This window comes from Pseudopodoces humilis, chromosome 18 (genome assembly GCF_049639895.1).
Source record: "Pseudopodoces humilis isolate 2021_Gansu_Grassland_sample_001 chromosome 18, ASM4963989v1, whole genome shotgun sequence".
In the NCBI taxonomy this organism is placed as follows: Eukaryota; Metazoa; Chordata; class Aves; order Passeriformes; family Paridae; genus Pseudopodoces; species Pseudopodoces humilis.
Window position 1 is genome coordinate 3783299 of NC_142217.1, and position 24894 is coordinate 3808192.

General features: G+C 46.5%; 1 protein-coding gene across 5 annotated transcripts in view; it reads right to left on the minus strand.

Moving 5' to 3' along the window:
• The window catches only part of DNAAF8 (dynein axonemal assembly factor 8), an 87851-nt gene that overhangs the window by 17947 nt on the left and 45010 nt on the right, over positions 1-24894 (minus strand). For 3 of the 5 annotated variants that reach the window (XM_088064033.1, XM_088064036.1, XM_088064037.1), the window contains exons 15-25: positions 23126-23357; positions 21180-21286; positions 18149-18303; positions 16759-16903; positions 13886-14014; positions 12148-12345; positions 10603-10929; positions 8871-8945; positions 7395-7448; positions 5308-5477; positions 2-197 (exon numbers count right to left, since the gene is read on the minus strand). In XM_088064033.1, coding sequence (XP_087920159.1) covers positions 2-197; positions 5308-5477; positions 7395-7448; positions 8871-8945; positions 10603-10929; positions 12148-12345; positions 13886-14014; positions 16759-16903; positions 18149-18303; positions 21180-21286; positions 23126-23357 — 1788 coding nt within the window. The remainder of the gene's footprint in view (position 1; positions 198-5307; positions 5478-7394; positions 7449-8870; positions 8946-10602; positions 10930-12147; positions 12346-13885; positions 14015-16758; positions 16904-18148; positions 18304-21179; positions 21287-23125; positions 23358-24894) is intronic. The other 2 variants (XM_088064035.1, XM_088064034.1) reach the window with 2 other exon arrangements.

Here is a 24894-nt window from a genome sequence, read left to right on the forward strand (position 1 = left end):
CCATAAAATCCATTCTGGACCGTGCTGGTGCCATACTGAGCCCTCCAGAGGCATGGATCCAGTGCTTGGGCCAGTTGAGGATCCTCTGGTCCCAGGAGATCCATCAGCTTCTTCACAGCATTGGGCCTCTGCAGGCACAGCACGAGGGCAGTGCCCGAGGTGAGGTAGGTACAGTGAGCTTCTACAGCAGCTGGATCCTGAGGAGAAACCAGAGGTGGAAGAGGTTATAAGGAGCTGGTGAGCACTGGGAACATCCCAGCCTTCCTTTGGCTAGGAAGGAAAGTTGTGAGTAAGCAAACCTGCTGTTGCTCCTTGTTTTCTCTCCTCTTTAATACACTGCTGCTGTACTAAAGATTCCAAAACCTAGAGCTCAGACACCAAGCAGTTCCTGTGACATCCAGCAGATCACAGGAGTGCTGCTCCTTTAGGGTGACATCCAGATCAGGGCACCAGCAAGAACACCAGGGTCATAAATACTCTGGGATGAGGAGGCACGTTTAATTCTTCTATAAAAGCTGCTATAAAAGGATGGATCACAAATACCAGAGCTTTGCTTTTTGCATTCACAGAAGGCAACACCCCCTCCTGCTTTTCCTGAAGAGTAAATTCCAGACACTAGTTAGGATCAGGACTACAGAACTTTAAAGTAAGAAGGTCAGACCAGGGGCTGCAAGAAATCAGTTTGTTCTCCTGCCCTTTGCTCCACAGCAAATTTCTCCACCTTTGCTTCTTTTCCAAGCACGCTCAGCTCAGCCCAAGGCCACTCCTGAGCAGAGCTGTGAGGTCACAACACCCTGGGGTTGTACACTGAGGAAGGATGAGAGGGAATGATGAGAAGCAGCCACTGCACTGGTGAGGAGAGGCTGCTCTGAGGGCTGGGGACAGACAGACAGACAGACAGACAGACAGACAGACAGACAGACAGTTCTGGGACCCTGGGAAAGGCAGCAGAGCTGGGGGCAGGTGGGTGGCAGAGCTCTCTGGCCTTGCTGCCTGTTGTAATCAAGGAGAAGCTCAGGAAGCCAGGCCTGCTGCAGATGTCTGGGCTGAGCACAAGGTCAGGCTGCCCACAGCAGCTGCAGCTCTACATCCTCAATTCTCCATCTGAATAACATGGCTGGAGCATCCAGTTCTGCCTCTTCCTGCCCTTCCATCTGAATAATGTGGCAGGAACATCCAGCTGTGCCTCATCCTGCCCCTCCACCTAAATAACATGGCAGGAGCATCCAGTTCTCACTCCTCCTCCTCCCCCTCCATCTGAACAAGGTGTCAGGAACATCCAGCTGTGCCTCCCTGCACCCCACAGGGCTGGATGTTCTCTCCAGCTTAAAAAACAAGGGCATTTCCAGCTCCCTGCCAGAACCAACCCATGGCTATTTACCTTTTTTCCCAGTTTTTGAGGAAATAAAAACAAGAGGGGGGGGGGAGGGAAAACCACCATTTGATTCAGCTGAATCACGTCATTCACAGAGATTTTAATTCCTCTATTTTTTAACCTTCTAAAAGCAGCAGAGGATAGCAATTCTCAAGATAAAGCATTTCTAAAAGCAAATCCTATCAATTCATTTAAAAATATGGAGATAAAACACTTCAAGGCCTCCCTGCTTTTCAGTCACGTGCAACCATTCACTGCCTTTGACCCAAATCTTCTCACACTCGCCTGCCTCCTAAATTGCATCTCTGAGAAGTAGGTTATGAATTGACAACCACAGGCTCAAGCCTGATATTCCCCCCTCTATTTGCAAAGGCAAAATATTCCATGAGAAGGCCCCCTGTGCTTAAATTGGTGATTTGATTATTTAATTATAATTTAATAATTGCTTGAATGGGTAATTTAGGGGCTGGGTGTGGTGTTTGTCAATGCTCCTGCACCGTGCATCTCTCAGGGGCTCTCTGGTGACAAGAGCTCTGCTTGCATGAGGATGAAGAATTTCAGCTTGTCACAGTGTACTGAGAAATGGTGACATTCATTCAGTTCTGTATAATACAAAATAATCCCTTCCTGCTTGAAAATTTTTGTTAGTTAAAAAAAAATTGATTTAATCCACTTTTTTTTATGGGTTTTCTCTTTGGGGAATGAAAAACCAGTACTGTTTTTCATGACAACTTTCAAAAGGACTGATCAAACATATCAATATTCATCCAGGTTGGAAACAGCTGCAAAGAATACATTCAGTTTCTGTTAAACTGACCAGAATAAACGAAAGTATTTTGTTTCAGAGCTTCTAACCAGTGATTTTAGATCTAAGTAACAAAACCCTTCTGTCTTCTGGTTGTTCCCCAGCAAATCCACGGACCTGGGGTTGAAGATGATGTTGTTTCTAGTGGTTACTGATGGTGTCAGGGAGCTTCTGGCAGCTCCTCTCACTCCTCACACGCGCTCCAGACTCCACCAGGGCAGTGCTGCCTTCATTCCCTCCATTCCCATCCTGTCTCCCTGCCCTTGTGGGTCCCCAGCAGCCCTGCTGGGGCTGCCCCTGTGCAGCTGCCTGGAATTAAGGGAGTGATTTGGTTGAGAGGAAGTTCCAGCTGTGCTGGCTCGGGAGGACTAACGGGATTAAAGAGCGGCTGAGATCTCCAGCCGCCTTCACCGCTGGAATGCCAGGATGGGGCTGGAGGGAAGCGTGGGGTTATTGAGTCCAGTGACCTGCTACTGCAGGCAATCAGAGCAGGTAATCCTCCACAGAGAGATCAGGGCCCACTGGAAAGATAAAGCCCAAGCTGCAGAGGGCTGGATGTGCTGGATGAGCATTGAAGGGAGATCCGAGCTCCCTGGGCAGAATCCCCCTGGGAACGGGCGCTCCTCGCTGGCTCAACACCACCAGCTCATGCTGGAAGCTGGGGAGACAATGCCAGCTCTTTTACATGACCTTTATTGTCTGTAATCACTATTAAACTGTGAATAAAACATCTTGTTGTGGCTCCTGTGATATGATAACCTCAGCAAAGAGCAGAGCAGCTGTTTTTTTCTCGTGCTCCAAAGGCCACACGCCGCTCCGAGCTCGGGGGGACTATTTCAGTTGGAAAAGCAATCACAGAGCTGAGCTCGTGCTGCCAAGGATATTTGTCAAGTGCATGTAAATAATACATTAGAAAGGAAAAGGAGATGTGAGGTTGTCTTGCTTGCAGTGAATAAACCCAGATTTGATCTCAAGTGCCATGTGCACACAACAAACCAGCACATCCCAGTGCTTGGGGGTTCTCCAGAGATGGATTTTGGAGCAGGTAAAGTGAGAAAAAAGCCCTGGACAGAACTTCTAGAAGGGACAGACACACTGGCTCTATCTTCAACATGACATTTCATCATGGATCTTATCAATCCATATAAATATCTCCAAGGGTGTCAGGGGATAGTGCCAGCACCACTGCTCTTTCCAGCAGTGCTCAGCAACAGGACGAGCGGTGATGGTCAGAAACTGAAACACAAGAAATTCCACCTCTATCTGAGGCAGAAATCCCTTCCATGGAGGGTGGCAGAGCTGTGGAACAGCTGCCCAGGGAGGGCTTGGAGCCTCCCTCTCTGGAGACATCCCAAACCCACCTGGATATATCCCTGTGTCACCTGCTCTGGGTGACCCTGCCCCAGCAGGGGGGTGGCACTGGATGATCTCCAGAGGTCACTTCCAAATCCAACTGGGATTATCCCAACTGGGATTCTGTGACCTGCTAAATGCCAGGGATTGTGTCATAGGCTGAGGAGCAGATCCATCATGAACATTCCTCCCATGCAAATGCTGTACATGGAACTGAGCTGGGAAAAACAGCCCTGCCCCCACGGCTGTCACTGAGCCACTTACCCATCGGATTTTCCAAATAACCAAGTCCCTGGAGCCTGCTGAGGCTTTTTCAAAATCTCCCTACTTATCTTGGGAGCTCAGCCTTTCCCAGCCCTCCCCTGTGAGAGCCATTCCTGCTGTTCTGAAAGGAGCAGGGGCTCCTGGACAGCAGAAAGCATTTCCCACTGTCTGCTCCCCCTAAGCAGAGGCAGACTGTTCTCTTTGCTTCCTCACTTTCAAACCCTGCTTTTCTCCTCATGAACAAAACCCCAACAGTCTGTAATTTTTATACTCATTAGTCACCAGCTCTTCAAGGCGACTGAATCAGTGCTCAACAGCTGCTCTGGTGTGTTGGAGAACTCCAAAATCAAGGAAATTTTCAGGAAACAACCTCTCCTCACATTTACCCCACATGCATCTGCATTGCTTCCTGAGGATGTTTGGGGTTTTTTAAGATGTTTTCTGTTTCAGATGAACAAAAAGGCATTTTGTATTTAGCTCTGTGATTTAATAACATTGGGAAGCACATCAGCCCTAATGGCCACTGTGTCTCTCTTGCCAGTGTAAATATTTAAAACTCAGATGTCTGTCCTCACTGTTACCATGCAGGTATTAATTGTTCCAGAGCACTGCCTTGGCATGTACCTGTTTTCTTCTGGAATCCTCTACCAAGAATTTCAAGGAGATAGTGTTAGAAACTCTCCAAGCTTAACCCAAGTGCAACATCAATTATTTTTTATAAAGTCAAGTGGTTAAATGTCTTCAGGAAAGCAATCAAATAACACAGATTGTTTTTCCCCAAGGGAAGTAAAAAAATAATAATCCAACTCCCCTCAAATGCCCAGAGTTCAGTTCCCTGGTTTTCACAGTATCCTTACACTCTGGGTACGTCAGGTTGGGGAAAGAAAAGGTTTTTGATGCCATGAAAGAGCAGAAACAAACATCTATTTTTAGCTAATCAACCCCACAATGCCCTAAGATTTAAGAACCCTCTTTATTGCCTATTAGACATGAGCAAGGACAGTTTCCTCTCCTTGCAGGTGATTTTTCCAGCCTGGCTCCCAGGGTTCAGCTGTGTGTGCAGTGTAATCTCAGGTAACAGCACCCCAGAGATGTGCATTCATTCCCTGTCAGGGCAGGAGGCTTCCCCAGCTGTAAGCACATGGAATAAACCCAGGCACACGTGCTCCCTGGATGTGCCCTACCTGGAATGACCTGGGACAGAGGACACCTGTTTGGCAGGGAAAGAGGAAGAGCTGAGCAGATTCCTTTGAGGTCTGTATTGCCCATTTCCTCCCCAAAGTTTCGTTTGGGAGAAAGCAGAGCTGTCTTTATGGCATGTGATAAAAGAAACCCCCAGCACTGAGCTCTCTTTGTGCTGATAAGGTACAGATCTGATTGCTCCATATAGCTCCCAGCAACAGCTCCAAAATCCCGGCTGGGAACTGCTGGGGCTTTCAGGAATGGATTATCCACAGCTCATCCCTTTTCCCCCTCCCCAGGTACCACAGAGCTGGTTCCCTTCACCAACCTGCTGCACCTCCCAGGGCAGGAGCGCGGAGGCAGCGGCCGCATCCAGGTCCAGGTGTTTCATTCCGACCACGCGGAATTTTTCCAGGTGTAAATTCCGGAGGATCCTCGGCAACCCGCGGCTCCAGACACCGGGTTTGATGAGCAGCAGCGTGCACAGAACCTGTGCCCCTGGAACAAAGCGGGGTGAAATACAGTCAGGTTTGTTTGCTACCCCAGGCACACAGCTGGGGATGGGGGCAGCAGAAACCTGGCAGGAAGTTCACAAAAATACCAACAAAACAAGTCCATAAAAATCCTGGGCATACAGGATCATTTATTTCTTTATTTGGGTTTGCTTTGTTGGGTTTTCAGATTAAAAATGTATATGAAACAGTCTAATCTTGGAGGTTTCTCCATCAAGGAAATCTGCTCCAGGTCCAAAAAGTTTTTGTGGCAGCTCTGTCGGACAAGGCTCAAACCTTTATATTACAGATTAATGTTTAAAGAGAGGTAAAATATTCCCTTTTACATTTTTCATGGGAATGGTGGTGAGTATGTGATGTAATCCTTGAGCATTACATTCTTACTCTGGTGTCCTGTATATTTTAGAGCTCTGTTTCAGAGAGGGACTAACAACCCTGACAGGTCCCAATTAATGTCATAAACCACTAATTAACTGAATTGTCTTTACCAAAACTGACATTCCAGAAAAAACTTTCTGCTTCTGACACAGCTCTCCCAGCAGAGCTGCCTGGAAGGTGCAGCACTCTGAGGAACAGAAAACAAACAGGAGCAAGAAAGCTTTGCTGTCTGATGAAAATGGATTTAATGGTAGAAAAATACATAAATTCCATTTCTAAATGACAGCATTTTCAAATTTTTAGTCTTGCTAAAGTACTTGCTACTAAGAGTATAGTTAATATTTTATCCTCATAACATCTTTTGGAGATTTATTGGCAAATGCAGTGTCAGAACCAGTCTGAGAAGCCCAGGAACTGCTGGTGCTGAACCACATCAATCAGCATGAGCACAGGGGAGCATCCTACAGGCTGCTAAAGCTGATCTGTTTGGGTACCAAAAATGCCATTTTCTGTTTCCTGTACACCCCAGTACTAATTACACAGATGTCAGTACAGCAAAGTATCAATGAGGCTACCTGGAACTTCATGCTGTTATTTCCAGGTGACAAGCAGGACATGGCACAGAAACACAGGATCAAAAATCAAAATAAAAACCATAAAAAAGATGATTTCCTCCCCACTTGATAAGGAAACTTTGTGCCACAGGGAGCCCTCCTGTTACAGATGTGCTGTTTCCTCACATCATTCCTGAACAGGAAGGGTTCCATAGCAACAGCCTGGAAGTGCAGGAAGCTGCTGGGCAGCTCAGCAACCTCACCTGTGTGTGTTATGTAAGCACTCAGTGGCCTCCAGATGTTTTCCTCACCATCTGCCACGTTTTTGGGCAGATATTCTCATTTTTCTGCTGTGTGAGTCACTACCTGCTGCATGTTTAGGGACTTTAGACACTTCAGGACGATTTCCAGCTTGGTTTGGTCAAAGACACTTTGTGACTCAGAGCTGGCTTTCTCTCCTCAGCAATTATAAGTAACAAGAATTAGAGAAAATACCACTAATTACCAATGGAACAATCTCTGCTGATCATGAATTACCAGAGTTACCTGTTTGGCAATGCTCAAACCTGCCTGATTTCCAGTTCTGGCTGCTCAGAGCCTTTCCTGGTCTTTATTACATTTCCCTACTTTGAAATATTTTTAGATCCATTCCTCACAATCCTTTCCTTTTTGCCTCCCCATAAAATTATTACATAGGTTTTGATTTCATAGCCTAACAGTGAAAATAGAGTTTAGTTTATATGCTATTTATAGGTAATTGTTCAGATAGGTGTGACTTCAAATAAGTGGGAGCTCAAGACAAGCAGATACCACCACATCTCCTGGCATGCTCAGGGTGCATCACTGCCTGGATTCCAGCCTAAGGAAAATGCTGCTATCATCCTTCTGCTTATTTTGGGCTGCTACATCCAGATGATTCAGTTCCACCAAGTCCTGGTCAAGCCACGTTTTTCCATTTGCTCTCCTCTCACCTGCTTGCAGGTAGGAAAACAGGGATTCTGCTTGGCACCTCCAGCTGTCACCCACTAAAGGAGAGAAGCAGATTTGAGTGAGTTCTGTGTGTTCTGAGACAATGTGAGAATTGTGCTATCATCTCTACATAAAGCAGCCAATATTACAGTGTGACACTGACATTTTAGGGTGTTACACTGGGACATGGACGGATTGATTCCAGATGTCCTGGGACACCCTGGAGGGTGTTTCCCCCTTCTCTGGTCATCCCAGGAGCACAGGCTGATCAGGACTGCAAGTCCTAAATCATGTTGGATCTTGGTTACTTCTGGAATTTCAGGGTGTGGTTAACAGTGATTTTAAACCCATCTGTGCTCCCAATATTCCAGTCAAGTCAGATGCTGCCCTGTTTCTGGTGTTCCCAGATCTCAGGTGTTTTGCTTGATGTTCTCTCAGAAACAAAGAAGTGCTGCTGATAAAATCTCCCTGGCATTCCCCAAGCAGCCAGGAATGACTGCTCCAGTGGCTCTTCAGAAGCGGAGCAGGATGAAAGGAGTGTGGGGAATCAGAGCTTAGAACAAAAGCCAATAGAAAAATGTTCTCTCCAGTCTAACATAAAACCTGCAGTGACCTGGAGATGAGGAAAATTAAGGCACTTCAGGCACATGAGAATTGAGAAGTTATCCAGATCTAGGGCACAGTGAGGGGAATCCTGCATCAGATTGATAAAAGATTTTCTTTTCCAGTTGGCAAGTTTAGCCACTGTGATGTGCAAGGTAGATAAGAAAAAACTAAAATCTGTTTGTCAGAACAGAATTACCTTCTCTTTTTATTTGTATTTATAACTGTCCAAATCCATGTATATCTATTTTCCAGGGTTATGTATCTGGAAGGTATTTAGCCAAAGTGTTTTTTTCCTAATTCCTAATTTCCTTTTTCTCTTTCCACATGTTTGTTGCACTAATAAGAGCACAAATAGCAGGTAGAACCAGGCCTAAGGTCCTTGCCTTGTCTCATAACTTTTTAGCTCATCCTCCCAGCACCAGCTTTTTTCCTTAGTGCTGGGGTTATCTGAAAGGACTTTCAGGATGTGTGAATCCCATGGTGACCTGGCAGCACTGGGATGTAAATGACAGAGACATCCCATCTGAGACATAGGAAATTCACCTTCTGCTCTGATTTCACCCCTCTAAGACGTGATGAAAATTGTCATTTCTGGGATCTACACCTGAAAAAGGCCACTAAAGAGCTGACATTAATTACTTTTCCAGCTGACTTTCCACACCATTCCTCAGCAGGTCGTTCTCAGGACTGTGGAGAAGAGATGATGTGACAATACTCACACCTTCCCCCAGCACTGGCCTTTCCTTCCCAATTGCCTGGGATTAGGATGTCTAACCAAGGGTTTACTAATCCCATTTCAATGGCTCTGACACAGGACATGCAGTTCTTTTCAATCTATTTAAGAGTCTAAAATAACTTGTTTTTTTCCTTACCTGTGGTCTTCCCTTCAGTCCTGGAGCTCCTGCCAGGGGGTGGAAGGTATTTCATAGCAGGGCGGTGTTCTGGATCTGGAAAAGGAAGGACAGGTACTTTTATGGATTCACAGATGGGAAACATTCACAGTTTGGGGCTGGAGGGTGACAAAGGTAATTTTATTTAGCAGGGCAGATGTTCAACCTGCTACAAAATATTGGAGAGCTGTTCTTGAGCAGGAGGCCTCTCCATTCCTCCCACAACAATAAAAACACAAAGAAAAAATGGAATTACCTTATAAAAGAGATAGTGCAGGATGCTGAAGCTCTGCCTCAGCTGTGCTCCTTTGTTCCTCACAGTGGCTTTGGTGCACAAGGCTGGCACTGCCATTACAACCTTCCTCAATAAACTGAGCTCACAGCTCTGCTTTCCTCTTACCTTGCCTTTCCATCTCAAGATAACTTTAATTAAGGGCTGCAGTGCGTGAACTCTTACAGTTTTAGACACCACTTTGGGATGTCTGATGCCTTCTCTTCTGAAGGCTCCTCTTCTTGCTCACCAGTCTCACAGAGAACACCCCCATAGTTCACTGACAAATCAAACTTGCTGTGAGCCTAAACCCAGGATCTTTTCCCAGACAAATCTTTCCTCTTGGTATTCAGCAAAGCCAATTTGTTACTGCACACTACACAGGCACAGTGGGTTTGACACAAGTGTCTAAGTTTGTGTTGATGACAAAGGACTTTTCTTCCCCAAGGAAAGATAAAGGAAGGCCTGGAAATTCAAAGCACGAAAGCACTTATGGGACTGCATCACTCCCCCTCAGCTGATACATGGTGTTACTACAGTCTTTGATTTCTCTCTGCTCCTGAGTAATCATAAAATCCCACAATGGCTTGGGTTGGAAGGGACCATCTTGTTCCAATTCCCTGCCAGAAACTGTCAGGGCTCAGAACTGTTTCTCTCTGGGTGTGAGGAGTCAGGCAGCTCCAATTCTTCTCTGAATATTTCACATTAAAAGAAAACAGTGGGAGCTTGTAGTCCGCTGCTCTAAAGCATGCAGTATCAATAACCCCAGAGTCTGCACAGTGATTTAGTTTTAAGAGGCATGGCTGTACATTTCCTGGTACAGAAGGAAACTATCAAATTTACTGTGCTGGAAGATCGATGCTGGCACACATCACTGAACTCTGAGAAGCTTTTGACAGCAAAGGTCTCCATTCCTCTCTTCATTCTCCTCCAAGATAAAAAGAAATTCTCAAGAAACCTGTTTTCTTTGGCTCTTACAGATTGGTCACACCTTCATCTCCCTGAGCTCGGGGCAAGGCTGAGGCATCAAGCTGAAAGTCTGGCACCACAATTAGGGACCCACATTTAGGTGGGAGAGCTCTTGGGCTCTGTTCTTCAGTTTCTCTTGTAGAGAAGGTTTAAAATGCATGGTATTATTTACTGATCCTGCCAATTGATCTGATATCTAATTAGTACTTATGGAGTACCTCAAGATCATCAGAAAGGGCACCAGGCCAAGCACAGCCACATTAATTAAATAGGCCACCTTGTAGATGACCTCAGCTGGCTCCTGCTGGTTTCATTGCCTCATCTTAATTCAGCCAAGCACAGACTTTACCCCCACATTATTACGTTTTTCTGTGCCTGAGAAAACCCCCAGCACTGGATTCCTTTGTCCAAGTTCAATCAATCCCCACACACCCCATAGCTGAGGATAACACAAACAATAAAAACGAGCCTTACCAGGTACCAAATCTGCCTCTGTGAAGAAGAGGATGGCTTGTCTGAAGGTCACCTCTGGGGTCAAGGCCATTACTGCCTGTGGGAGGCTGTCACCCGTGCTGAGCCTGTCCCTGCCCTGTGTCCATCCCTTCAGGGCAGCTCCCAGGGCTCGGAAGGCGTCGACGCCGCGGAGCGCGCACAGCAGGACGGGCTTGGACATCAGCGTGTCCAGGCTGCTCTGCCACTGAGTGTCCCCAGCCTCAAAGGGGGTTATTTCCCTGGCCTGACACCGAGTGAGGTGGGGCAGCCACTTCAGGCCTAGGAGCTCAAATCCTGAATCAGGCTCTGCTGCAAGTCAAGAAAAATGTTTTTAGAAGCAGACAGCAGTTTGTGTTTCATAGATGCTCTGCTTTGTTTTGGACACAAACATTTTATTTCACACTGATTGTTTTTCCCTGCACAAGTTCCAGTGCTGTTTTGACTTTTGTTTCATCCAGGATGGACTGTAATGCAAATGTAGGAATATACTGGGAAAACCCACAAGATGCAAATTCTAAGAAATACCATTAGAGTGAACAAAAAAATAGGGTTATCTGGGAAATCAAGAGGGAGCCACAGGGAGCAATTGCCATGATTTGATTAGAGAGCACAGCTAATGGAGGAGAGTTGAAAGGGAATCACTGAGAGTACAATAACAATGATGTGGCTTGGCACAGCATAATCCATAATTATGGATTCTTTAGCACCCCTCATAACACTTTAAGCAATGTTCATCGTTGTAACAAACTACAGCAGAATGCTGACTTGTCTCTAAAGTAGTTTCAATGTTTCTGGGTTTGTAAAGTTGTCTTCTGACTATGTAGGAAGGTATTTAGGGCTCAATCCATGAGTGCTGGAAGTTTCTGTTGCTTCAGACCTTGGATAGAGAACTTCACGGGATGTCAAGTTAGGATTTCAACAGAGTTTTGGGAGAGCTGGATACAACACAGCATGACTTGTGCCCTTTGTGCCTACACCTCCTGTGTTATCACACTTGAGTGCAACCTGCACATGAAATGACATAAACTCCCTGTCCTGCCTGGGGCTTGACAGCCCTTTTCATGCACATGTGAGCAGCCAGCGTGGGGACGGCATCGCCGCTGCTCCTGTGGGGGAAGCGGAGCGTGAGGCCCTCAGGTGCCTTGGTTCTGCTCACCAAGGCTGTCACTGGACAGAACACAGCCTGTGACTCCCAAATTCCTGCCCCAGTTCCAGCCCAGCCTTACCTCCCAGTGCTCAGGGAGGGACAAAATGCTCTGTGTTACATAAAAGCTCTGCAAGTCCAAGCACTTCTTGGAACTCATTTGATGCTCTCTGAAGCAAATTATGCCCACCTGAGCAGTTTGTGATTGCCCATAACAAACTGAGATAAATTCTGCAGCTCTTTAGGGGGGGTAACAAGGAAACACATTCTTCTTGAGGCCCCTTGACCACATTTTCCACGATGTTCCTGCTATGCTAAAAAGAGCTACCCAGGATAAACCTTTCTGCCCAAGGTCTCCAGCCCTGGCCCAGAGCTGGGATCACCTGCACTCCGAGACTGACCCCTGAGGCCAGGGATCTGCAGGATCTGCTGGAGGAGCTCTCCAGCACTCTTCAGAGCCTGCATCCCCACCACTGTCAGCATCACCACTTGCTCCATCCCGGGCTCAGCAGCGTAAACTCGGTGGCACAGAAAATCCAGAGGGATGTGATGGGGCTCTGGCACCGCGCTGAGGTTTCCTCCTGCCCAGGGAGAGCATCAAAACAAAACTGTTACCCCATGAAAACACATCTCAACCCTTTTGCTGTGAAGGAATTGCATAAATCCCAACCAGCATTTCACTGTCTCCTCACACTGCAGCTTAGGAAAAGCCTCCTGAGTGAGGAATATTAACTCAGCAAACCCCCTCTAATTAGTCCCAGTCCTTCCCTGGAATTACATTTTGCCGTGTAAAGCAAATACATTCCCTTGTAATTCTGATATCCTTATTCACACCATTAGGCAGAGTTGATAGATCTGTACCAAAATGATTTAAGGCACCGGTTTTGGGTTGATAACTAATGACTGACTTCACATTAAATCAATACCTCATTTTTCTTTCTAGGACATTGTGCAGGGCACACAACTGGGAGCTAATTTGGGGACTGCTGTAACACTGTGCTTGTATCCACAGTCCTGTTGGGAACAACACAGCCTGGAGAATCCCTGGCCCACCAGAAATCCCTGTTTGTTCCATACTGATTCACTACATGCTTATTTAAGATATTGTAACAATAAATATTTATTTACTTACTTATTTCTACATCATAACTTTTCATAATGCTAGAGAATGGTGAATGACATGCATTTAATTTTCATTTTTCCTTAGGATTTAGTGTCAGTTTGATTTTGGAGAGCAATATATTTTAACTCAAAAGTCCTGGCATCCAAATTTTCAAACAATTAAATTAAATTAAACTAAATTAACTTGCTGAACACATAAAACCCACCAACCTGTAGTTAGCGAAATAAACATTGGATTTTTTTACTCAAAGTGTACAGAACTAGGAGGTTTAAGACTCACCCATGTGAGTCATAGATTAAGAACAAAAAAGCCATTTCCTTGCTGTTTGAAATCCTATCAGTCTCCCAGCTTTGAATGAATGAGTTACCAAAGTGAATACAATTGTACAAACTGAAATCTAGAATATCTGAGTAAAATGAAATTGGAAAGTGCCTTTTCTGCACCTACAGAACTACAGCTGCCAGCATTTATCACTTCAGCACATTTCAGTTTTACACACAACAACCAATTTATCTCATTTTAATGTTTTGACTTATCTTGAAACTATGGCAATAAATATGTATTGATTGGCTATTAATCTTTAATCATCTTAATTAAGACTTAATTGGATGTTACCGTGTCAAGTTTCAATAATTTCTTTTTGCATGCATCTTTTAATTTACTTTAGAAAGGTATTTTCATTTTCATTTCCATTGATTATTCCATGAGAGTCACAGTGATTGGCTGGCAGAACAGTGCATGAGATGCTACAGATAAAAACATATTCCTAATGCTTTTATTCAGGAAAATCCCTTGTTAATGTGGCTGCTCCATCTCTGCAAGTATCCCAGGCCAGGCTGGATGGGGCTTGGAGCAACCTGGGATAGTGGCAGGTGTCCCTGCCCATGGCAGGGGTGGAATGGGATGAGTTTTGAGGTCCCTCCCAACCCAAAGCATTCCCTGTGTGTCTGATCCTGCAAAGGCCAGGCCAGAGCAGTTCCCCACCCACCCTGACCTACCCAGGCTGTGCAGCGTGGCCGCAGCGTACGGGGCCCCGTGGAAGCAGAGGGACGGGGCTGCTCCAGCAGCTGCAGGGGGGATGCTGTGCCCGATGCCAAGGCCTGCCTCTGCCAGCTCATCCATCAGCCCTGTGCTCAGAACAGCAGGAAATGTGAGGAATGCAGAGCTCTGCTCAGCCTGACATGAAAACACTCTGCTGTCAAACGCTGGAGTCACTGGCCACAGCTCCTGTACAGACTGAGCTCACCGAGACACCAAAGGCAACTGAGCCATCCCCTCTGCCCCAGATCACATGGACCACTTAAAAAAGGACAAGGAGCTGTTGAAAACTGAGGCTGGCTCACAGCTTTCTCTGGCTTTTTCATCAGCACCCAGTTGTTTCCAACCCCTTCTAACCTCTGCTGGAAACTGAAAGGTGGAACAAGCGCACAGATGGTGCCACAGAGCTCCTGAATTAGAATACATATCTTAAATAAGGTGGTGTCTCCTAGGAAGGGTCCCAAATCTGAGCCCAGTGCTCACGTGGAGGCCCTCAAGGTGTCTCACACTTCCAGACATGAGGCCAAAATCCTGCATCCCACAGGGCCCTCGTGTGCAGGGAGGTGTTGCTGGGGTGACAGACCTGAACAGAGACATCATGTTCTGCTCCTGTGATTTCCAGCCTGGAAAATCTCCCATTCCACACCACTTTTACAGACACTAAGTGCTTAAAGCCACAATCTCTTGGCTCCCATTCTCCCTCCAAAGAGCTGGGTTATGCACAGGCAGTGCATTAAGGTGTTGCATACAGTACATTTCCACAACAATTAGTTCAGCCTTCTGTAATAATGTTTCAGGCCACACTTTTAAAGGCTTGTTATTTTTTAAATTACTTTGTACACATTTGATTGCTTCCTACCGTACAAGCCTGTCAAAAATTCACTGTAGTGGAGCATGGGAAATGGATTATTGGTGCTAGAGGCTGATGGCAAAGCTTGGATGTCAAATTTACCACTGACAATCACTTGCTTCTCAAAATTCAAAAGGCGTGAGGCACCAAAAATGGGCCATCACTGTCCCAGCAGTATTGCCTGTTGTTTATTCAAACTCAGGGTATGGCAGAAAGTAAAGCTTGGACAAAAAATGTGTTGTGTCTGAACCTCAGGACAGAGATCCTTACCCATCTATTTATCTGCTGTTTCAGGAGTAATTGTAAAATTTTAACTGGCTTTGAAAATTGAACAGTGTTCACGACCTTGAAGGTGCAACTGCTTTCATATTGATTACAAATGCAAAACTTCTTGGTGAGTTATTTACTCTACTCCAATCTTAGTGTTATTCTCCACTTCCCAGAGGCCAAACCAAGGCTTGTGTGGGAAGAATATCAGCTTCCCCTCTCCAGGGCTCTGGAATATGGACTAAGGTGTCTTTCTGCAGTACAGGACTGATGAAAATAGCACAGAACACATGGAAAGAGGCATTTGCAAAATCTGTCACAACCAAAAAGAGAAACCCTGAGTTCTCCAGCATGAGGGAAAATATTTTGCCTTTCCAGACAACCCTTTGTTCCAGCCCCACCTATATATTTCTAGTGGAAATTTCCCCGTGCAAAACATGAACACAAAACATCATCTGTGGCACTGAGGGAAGCAGCAGAAACTGCACTTTTTAATGAGCAACTTTCCCTGGGTGCAGAGGCAGCAGGTGACATGGGGCTGTAATTACTGTGCCATGATTAATCCTCTGTGTCTGCACATGTTTTCAGAACATTCTGTGATAGTCTCAGGAGAAAAAGCCCAGGACTATTTCAATTGTCATTGTTCTCCCCACCCCCCATCCCCCCCAACCTCTAAATGTTCTTTGCTATTGTGGATAAATTAAAGGAAACAATTGGGCTGTGTGGGATGGTGTTAATGGAAGGGTCACCCACAGTGACCCTTGTTGGGAAGAGCCAAGCAGGGCAGGATTTCTGTTCCCTCCTGACCACTGCTTTTGCCTCTGATTTTCCCCACTTGAGGTTGATGTCAACTGATCCTCAAGAAAATAGAAACTGAAGTAAGAAGATTTAAGGCAGCAACTTGGCTGGGTTTTGGCAGTTCCTGTGTACAAAATGAGTTATCTTTGGGGTGCTTGGAAGTCACAAGGATGCAGGACTCGAGGCTGACAGGATCAGACACTGCCCTCAGGCCCAGTGGCACAGCTGTATTTGGGCTACCCTACCTCTCTGGGCAAAAAGAGCTTCTGAGAGGAGGTGATTGAGGCCATAAACACCCAGCAAATGCTGAGCTGGGAGGGATCCACAAGGATCCTTGAAATCCAACTGCTGGCCCTGAACAGGACAGCCCCAACAACACCTCCATGTGTTGGGTGTGAGATGCCAAAGTCAGGCCCAGCTTTGAAGCGCCCAGGGACAAAGCTCACAAATCCGAACAGGAGGTTACAACTTCACATAAAGGAGAAACATTTTCCATAATGATGGAACAAAGGCCCAGGGAGGCAGGAGAATCTCTGTCCTTGCAGATTTTCAAGACCTGACAGAAAAAAAGCCCTGAGCATCCTGAGGGAATTCATTGCTGATGCTCTGCTGAGCAGGATGCTGGATGAGAGGCCTTCTGAGGCCCCTTCCATGAGGAACTGCTCGGTGATTCCAAGTTCAAGAGGACTCCAGAGCTAAACATCAAACAACTGGCAGAGGTCAGGCAGCTCTGTTGGATGTGTAGCAGTGACTGATTCACATGTTGGTCTGGAGGTTCCTACAGCAACATGAGCAGACCTTGGTATTCCCAATAAATATTCCCTGCAGTGTACAGCTGTGGTTGGATTGCTAATGTGGACTCACACACATTGAAATGCAAACCCTCCCTCCCAGGCTGCTGGGCAGGGCAAGCATTACCTGTCACCAAGGCAGGGATGTGATGCCTGGCGTTCTCCTTCCTCAGCAGCAGCACCAGGCAGCGCCTGCGGGCTCCAGCAGGGATTTCTCCTCCTGCAGGACCATCAGGTGAGCTTGAACTCTTGCCAGGGCAAAAGACAGCAATCTGAAATAATGAGGGGCAGATTAGACTGCTAAATCCAGATGTAATTACTATAGGGCTCAAGCAAATAGATAAATTACAATGGCATAACAAAATACAGCTCACCACTGAGCCATAGGAACTTCAATATCTGGGTGTTCTGCGTCATCTTTTCCTGAGACAGAGAAACTTAATTTAAACTCGGGGAAGAGGCTTAACACAAAATCATTCTGCCCTGCAGCTGGGCTGGGCTAAAACCACAGCAGTTGTAATTCAGCTGATAGGTGGCACCACCCTAAGTCACTCAAAGATTATCTGGAGTCCCAAATGAAGGGATGATTTTGAGAAATTGTAGCTGCAAACAGCACATTGGAGCAATGGTTGCTGCTGTTAACTCCTTAAGGGACATTTAACAGCATGCTCCAAATGTCTGGCTATTTGGGCTGTAGTATTCCATAAATAGGTTATATTAATTCTACAAAATATTATGGGCAGGGACATTGTTATTCCTCAGGCCTGATCACAGAACAAGCAGAAAAGAGGGGATTTGTAGAGTTTGATTTGCAAAATTATGCATTTCCTGACTGAGAACCCTCAGCACGATGATTTGAAGTGTGTAGCCCACTCCTTTGTGAGAGAAGGTGTCATATGATTCCTGTGGGATTTATAATGTAAGAAGTGCAGCACTGGACTTCTTGCATATGTTAAGTTTGACTGCAACCTTGCATTTGTGATTATTGCTGTTTCCTTAGGCTGACTTGTCAAAATGCCAAGTGCACTTTACCTCAAACCTATCACCATGTTAGGCAGAGCTTCAAAGGAAAAAAAAAAAAAAATTTTGAAAGCTCTTTTTGAAACCCATCTGGAATGCACTGAAGTTGGGGACTTCATGCTGAAGGGCCCAGAGGGACTGTGAAGTACATCACCAAATATCAGTCTGTTTGTAAAGCCTCCTTCTCCTGAACCACCTCTGCAGTATTTTGGTTCATGGAGCTACTGCCAGCTCTTGCTTATTCTGACATCAATGGCAAAATTCATGTTTGTTTTAGTAGGAGCAGGATGATTTTACACTCCTGTTCTCCATGAGAGGTTAAGGCTTTTTGGGATTTTCCTACTAGGAAAAAAGCCAGCACTGAAAACATCCAGAGCAGCACAGGAACACGGAGAGCTAGAAAAGAGAGAATGGATGTCCTCAAGCACTCACTGGAGGAGTGCTGGCACAATTAGCTGCAGAGCAAGGGGTAAGCCAGGGCACAAAGGGCACAGTACCTGCCCTGCTGTCATGCCCAGCACAAGGCCTTGCTGTGCTGAGAGCTGCAGCTGCCGCAGTCCTTGCAGCACAAAGCCCCGGCGGGCACAGGTCGAAAGCACAGCCCCATAGGCACGTGGAGGTACCACAGGTGACACCAGCAGAATGATGTCCCCTAGATCAAAGAAAGGGCAAGAAAACCAGCATGTTATTGTCACAGGAGCTGTGGTATCAATGCAAGGCAGTTCCCACTGCTGGGAGCAAACAGCTGCAGAGTGGTGACCCTGTGTTTTATGGTTTGTTTGCTGCATCCAGCTCATCATGACTGCAATCCCAGGCCAGCCTAGAGTGGGAAAGCTTATGGCATCATCAGTAATGTCTTTATGAATCATCAAAGGAGATGAGGCAGTGTGTCTCCCCAGGTCTGGGAGCTGCTCACAGGCAGTGTGTCGGTGCTGGCCAGGCTGTGGGAGCTGTCCCTGCACAGCCCCAGCACTCAGGGCAGCACTGAGGCTTTGTAAGCCTGGCCACACTCTGAGTGGCCAAACAGGACAACAAGAACTTGTTCTTGATCAATTTGTCCACTCCAAAGAGCATGAAGCAGCTCTGGCCATTGCTCTTTGCTGTTACTGGTGGTCTCAGCAATCCTGCTCAGCATCCCTTTCTGCTTCCCATTGTCCCTCCTTTGCTCCTGCCTTTAACCTTCACCCCAGACCTGTATGGTGGCACAACCTCCTGAAGCTCTGGATCTCACCTTTGGTTTGGTGCCCTCTGGGGCCTCACAGGTTCCTTGGACATCACAGGAATGGTACCAGCCTGCCTTTTCCTACCTGATCCCCTTCCAGCAGGTCTGGCTGCTGGAGCTCTCCCTGAATCCCTCATCCCAGTACATAAGATCATACACACAGCTGGAATTTACCTCGGGTTAGAACCTTGGGTTTTTAGACTCCTGTTTTCTGAGTTGAATCCCAGGCTCACTGCCAGCCTTGAGCAAGCTCAGGAGAAAGAGCCTCCAAGGCCTCCTGAGCAGCCCCCACATCTTGAGCACTGTGAGACAAGCTCAAGACTTTCCCCTGAAGCCCCTGATCTGCTTGAGCTCTCTGTTTTTACCACGGCCTCCATTATTATTCTTTCTCAGTCCTAACACAGCTTTTTTATCCCTCAAAATGCATATTCAGATCTCCACAAGCTGCCAAGAGTGAGCTCTGAAGACAAATCTTCAGTACCATTTCTATATGGGTTTCCTCTACACTGCCTCAGTAATTTCTCGTAGCTTTAACCAAGCGATTTAATGAGTGGAGGATTTTTCATTGTCTCCTAATTGATTCTGAGGGTAGGACAGTGAATATTTCTTTTTATTCTAGACTTTGTGATATGGGTATCTGACCTGCCAAGGCTCAGCCTGGTAGTTCAAAGTAACAGCACCAAAGTACTGGAAACCTTTTATTTATCACTAAGGATGGGACAGGCAGGGTGTTCTTTGCCTAAAATCTCAGTTTGGCTTTATGGCTTTAACACTGGCTTTTAGCCAATATTCACAATATGGGAACTGTCAAAATCTAACTTTGTTGGTTGGAACATTTTGGTTCCTCTCCAGCTGAGAACACTTTAAGGAACATTTTTTGCCTGCACATATCCCAAATCGACAGGAATATCTGCTTGGGTCTCCAAAACTCTGGTTACTGAGAAGGGACAGCTCTGCCTAGCTGCAGTACCTCTGTTCTGCATGGGTAAATATTCCTGTCTTCAAGAGGAGCTGCTGGAGACCAGAGGGAAGGAGTCAGTGAATGTTTTTTTTCCTGAAAATCCCAAGGGTGTCTGCTCTCAGAGCAGAGTTTCAGCTCCTCTTGCCAGAGCAAAGTTATCTGAGGAGCAAAGCTTGACAGTGACTTCTGAGGCTCAATGCAGATGGAACGTGGTGTGGTGGAACTCAGCAGCCCACAGCAAATGTGAATCATTAATGGCCATAAAAGGAAGGGGAAGCAGCAAATGTGACTCATTCCATCAGTAGCCACCAGCTGCCATCAATCCCAATCCCAAATAACAGAGCCAAGGGCTGGCTGCCAAACTACCTGAGTTAACATGAGCCAAAAGATGAAAAAACTGTCTCAAAATTGGTTTTTTCCTTTCCCCCTTCTCTATTTTCCTTCCACTCCTTTTTCATCTTTTTGCCTTATGTTTTCATCCTTTTCTCACGGATTCTTTCCTTTGGCAATGTAATTCTCTGTCTTCTTCCTCTGTCACTCCACTCCTGCTTTCCTTCTGCCATCTCCCCCTCTGACAGCTGCTGAACTTCTGCTCCCCTCAGGCTTCATTCCTGTGAAACCACCCTCAGCTGGGGCAGCAGAAACCAGCCAAGAGCTCCAGGAGCATTGTCCCAACCCCCCTGCACCCCACATGTGCTGTGCCAGCCCCACTCCAGGGGATGCTGGCCTTTACAGCAGGACCCCAACACCTTTTATCCAGGCAGGGCCTTGGCAGGTGTCCCCTGGACACCGTTTGCTGCTGGTTAGGTACAAATTCAGCTGAATACTGCTCCTACAAAGGGAAAATGGGGATGTGAGTGGAACCAGGAAAACATGTTGATATAAATCCCATAAAATGCTTTCCTTTCTGACTGTGTGGTCAGTCCTGCCCTAAATGAAGCCTTAACCATTTAATTTCCCTAATTATATTCAGTCTCCAGCAGGAGAGGCAGATGATCTCTGATCAATAAACAAGCAGGTTAAGGACTCTGTTAGGTCTTCATGTGACTGTTTCTGTGATGAACAGAAACAGATGAACATTTCTTTGTGCAGAGATTTCCTGAGAAGTGTTTTTTTGTTTCTTTTTTCCCCTTCAGTGACATCTAAGCAGCCCCCAGGACTCCAGCAGCTGCTCCCACGAGGAGGAAGATTGTCCCACTAGAAATCCATTCCTGGCTCCAGAACTGCCCAGGTCACAGCCCTGAGCGATCCAGAGAGGCAGAATTGCCTTAGGTGGGCTGGAGTAAAGTGATGTTATCAGGGAAGGAGAACCATAAACCCTCAAATTTAATTTCCTAACACTGACCTTTGGTAGTTGAGACAAGCATGGCTGGAGGTGGAGGCAGCATCAAGCCCTGGAGGTCAACTTTTGCTTCATCTGCTCCTGCCCCAGCTGGTGAAGGACTCTGAGAGCTGCAGAAAAATGGTAAGTATTAAATAAAAAATATTAAAAGGTTCTGACTCAAACCTACTTTCTGTGACAAATCCAAGGCCACAGAAGCTTCTCTGGTAAAACTGCTTTACTGGAAAAGCCATTCCAATCCCTTGTCCATGACATGAGCTGCATCAAGGTCTCTCTGACTGAACATCTTTTCATAATACTCCCCCTGAGGCTCTCTGTGTTCAATTAAAAGTAGCTAATGCAAAGTAGTCAGCTTGGCAAAGAAATCTGGGAATCAAGAAATATGTCAGGCTGCACCAGCAGAGCTTTTCCCACCCACAGACACATCCTAGTTGCTATTCACTTTGGGTTCTTTAGGCTGAGTTTAACCAGTTTGAAGGGTTCGTGTTAGGCAACAAGCACGATCCAGTCTGGCAGGGATGTTCATGCCAGCGAAACTTCCACACCATTCCTGCACATCCAAAAGGACCCAATCAGGGCAGGGTGAACAGAAGGTGTGCTTGAAAGCCAGGGACTGACTGGGAACAGTTCTGGCTGGGACTGTGAGCTCAGGCAAACCTGCCTCATCCCTTGCCACCACCACGGAGCTGGCTGGAACACATCCTGCTTGCTCACTCCCAGGAGCCCACAGCATTTGCAAGTCTAATCTGAAAAGGGCAATCTGAGCTGCAGTTTGTATTCCTGTCTCCCAACAGACCAAATTACCAGCATTAGGAGAAAGACAAGTGCATTATTTAGGATGTAGCACTGCTCCGGACTGAGTTATACCAGAGGATCAGAATTCATCATCTTTGTAAGAGGAAAAAGGCATCCCTGAGGAAAATAAACAAATAAAGAGAATGAAACTTGGCCAAATTGATTTTTCTTTTTTCACATCTTAAACATAAAAAAGTTGCTGGTTGTGGCTGAGCAGAGCTGAACTCTGACACATAATCCTCCACAGCAATCCATAGGTTGATTCCACATGGCTGAGCTTTGTCACTCACAGAAAGCACTGACAGCAGTGCAGAGGATCTCACCTCCAGCCTGCTGCCTCTGACTGTGCCACCCTGCCCCCAGGATCAGGCAGGATTCCTAAAAACCTCTCCAGAACCTGCAGGTCTGAGCTTTCTGCAACAGTTTCTAACGTAGTTAAAGGTTTATGACCCACCCTTCATTTTCACACATTTCTCTCATCATCCTCCAAGAACCTTTTCCTACAGAATCCCTTTATCAGTTGATGTATAGGGCAAAGCCAGAGGTTTCCTAGGAGAGGGTCAGTCAGTGACACACGGCCTTGCAGTGCTTCTCCAGCGCCAGCTTCCCAAATCTTGCAGCAAGGGTGGGAATTACAGGCCTGGATAGCAGGGAAAGGGGGATGGGAAGCAACTGCAACTGTCCCACGCCTGACACATGTAGGAACTGAGAGAACAGGAGCTGGAGCTGTGTCAGGGAGGCTCAGGTTGGAGATCAGGGTTCTCCCCTCAGAGGTGCTGGCACTGCCCAGGCTCCCCAGGGAATGGGCACAGCCCCGAGGCTGCCAGAGCTCCAGGGGTGTTTGGACAGCGCTGCCAGGGATGGACAGGGTGGGGTTTTGGGGTGTCTGTGCAGGGCCAGGAGCTGGACTGGATGATCCCTGTGTGACCATTCCCACTCAGGATATTCCACGATTCCATGATCTGCTGCAGAAGAGAGAAGGATTTCTGCAGACTGCATAACTGGTTTGGAAATACAAAAGTAGAGGGATCGCTCCCCCCGCACTCCTGTGCTGCAGGACCTTTGGGAGGCTGACACTGAGATCTCCGAGTGCCTGCCTGCCTCCAGGGCTCACTGCCTCTGCAACAACAGCTCCAAACATCCGGGGCCATCACCTGCAAGCTGGGGGCAGGATTCCAGCAGCTCTCCCTCCAAACCAGAGGCACAGCTCCCTGTGCACCCGGCTGGGCAGGGGCAGGGACACGAGAGGCTCCGCTCGGCTCTGGGCCCTGGGAGAGCCCAGGGTGATGTCCTGCAGGATGCCATGGGCTTTGGGCCCTCTCACACATAATGCCAGCACTGGGGACACCTTGCCAGGCTCTGAAGTGTAGGAGGAAGGCAGCTTTTCTGTGGAAACAAACACAGGTGTGAGTAAAACATGGAACAATCCACCCCAAAGTCACTCACCCCACTCAAGGGCTCTTCAGATCTGTCAGAGCCAGACTTGAACAGAGGAACCACCTGCTACCTGTCCTGGGAATCAATCAATCAATCAATCAATCAATCACCTGGGTACCTGTCCTGGGAATCAATCAATCAATCAATCAATCAATCACCTGGTTACCTGTCCTGGGAATGAATCAATCAATCAATCAATCAATCAATCAATCAATCAATCAATCAATCACCTGGGTACCTGTCCTGGGAATCAATCAATCAATCAATCAATCACCTGGGTACCTGTCCTGGGAATCAATCAATCAATCAATCAATCACCTGGGTATCTGTCCTGGGAATCAATCAATCAATCAATCAATCAATCAATCAATCACCTGGGTACCTGTCCTGGGAATCAATCAATCAATCAATCAATCACCTGGGTATCTGTCCTGGGAATCAATCAATCAATCAATCAATCAATCAATCAATCACCTGGGTATCTGTCCTGGGAATCAATCAATCAATCAATCAATCAATCAATCAATCACCTGGGTACCTGTCCTGGGAATCAATCAATCAATCAATCAATCAATCAATCAATCAATCACCTGGCTACCTGTCCTGGGAATCAATCAACCAATCAATCAATTAATCAATCAATCAATCAATCAATCAATCAATCAATCACCTGGCTACCTGTCCTGGGAATCAATCAACCAATCAATCAATTAATCAATCAATCAATCAATCAATCACCTGGTTACCTGTCCTGGGAATCAACCAATCAATCAATCAATCAATCAACCAATCAATCACCTGGGTACCTGTCCTGGGAATCAATCAATCAATCAATCAATCAATCAATCAATCACCTGGTTACCTGTCCTGGGAATCAATCCATCACCTGGTTACCTGTCCTGGGAATCAATCAATCAATCAATCAATCAATCAATCAATCAATCAATCACCTGGCTACCTGTCCTGGGAATCAATCAATCAATCAATCAATCAATCAATCAATCAATCAATCACCTGGTTACCTGTCCTGGGAATCAATCCATCACCTGATTACCTATTCTGGGAATCAACCAATAAATCACCTGGTTATCTGCCTTGGGAATCAATCAATCACCTGGGTACCTGTCCTGGGAATCAATCAATCAATCAATCAATCAATCAATCAATCACCTGGTTACCTGTCCTGGGGGAGAGATGCTGGCAGCACCTGCACACTTTTACCCAATAGCAAACCTGAGGTTATTCAAGGAGGTCTGCTGAGGAAAGAGGAATTGCTTGTCTGGTGTTTGCTGTGAAAACAGCAGGTTTCCAGAGCAGGTGATGCACTGGAAGTGTCCCTGTCCATGGCAGGCTTGGAATTGGTGGTCTTTAGGGTCTTTTCAGCCCAAACTGTGACTCCAAGCCAGCACTTCAGGTTTCTCTTGCTCATGACCACAAGGCTGGGGGATTGAAGTACAGGACAAGAACGGGGGCCTGAGGAAAGGGA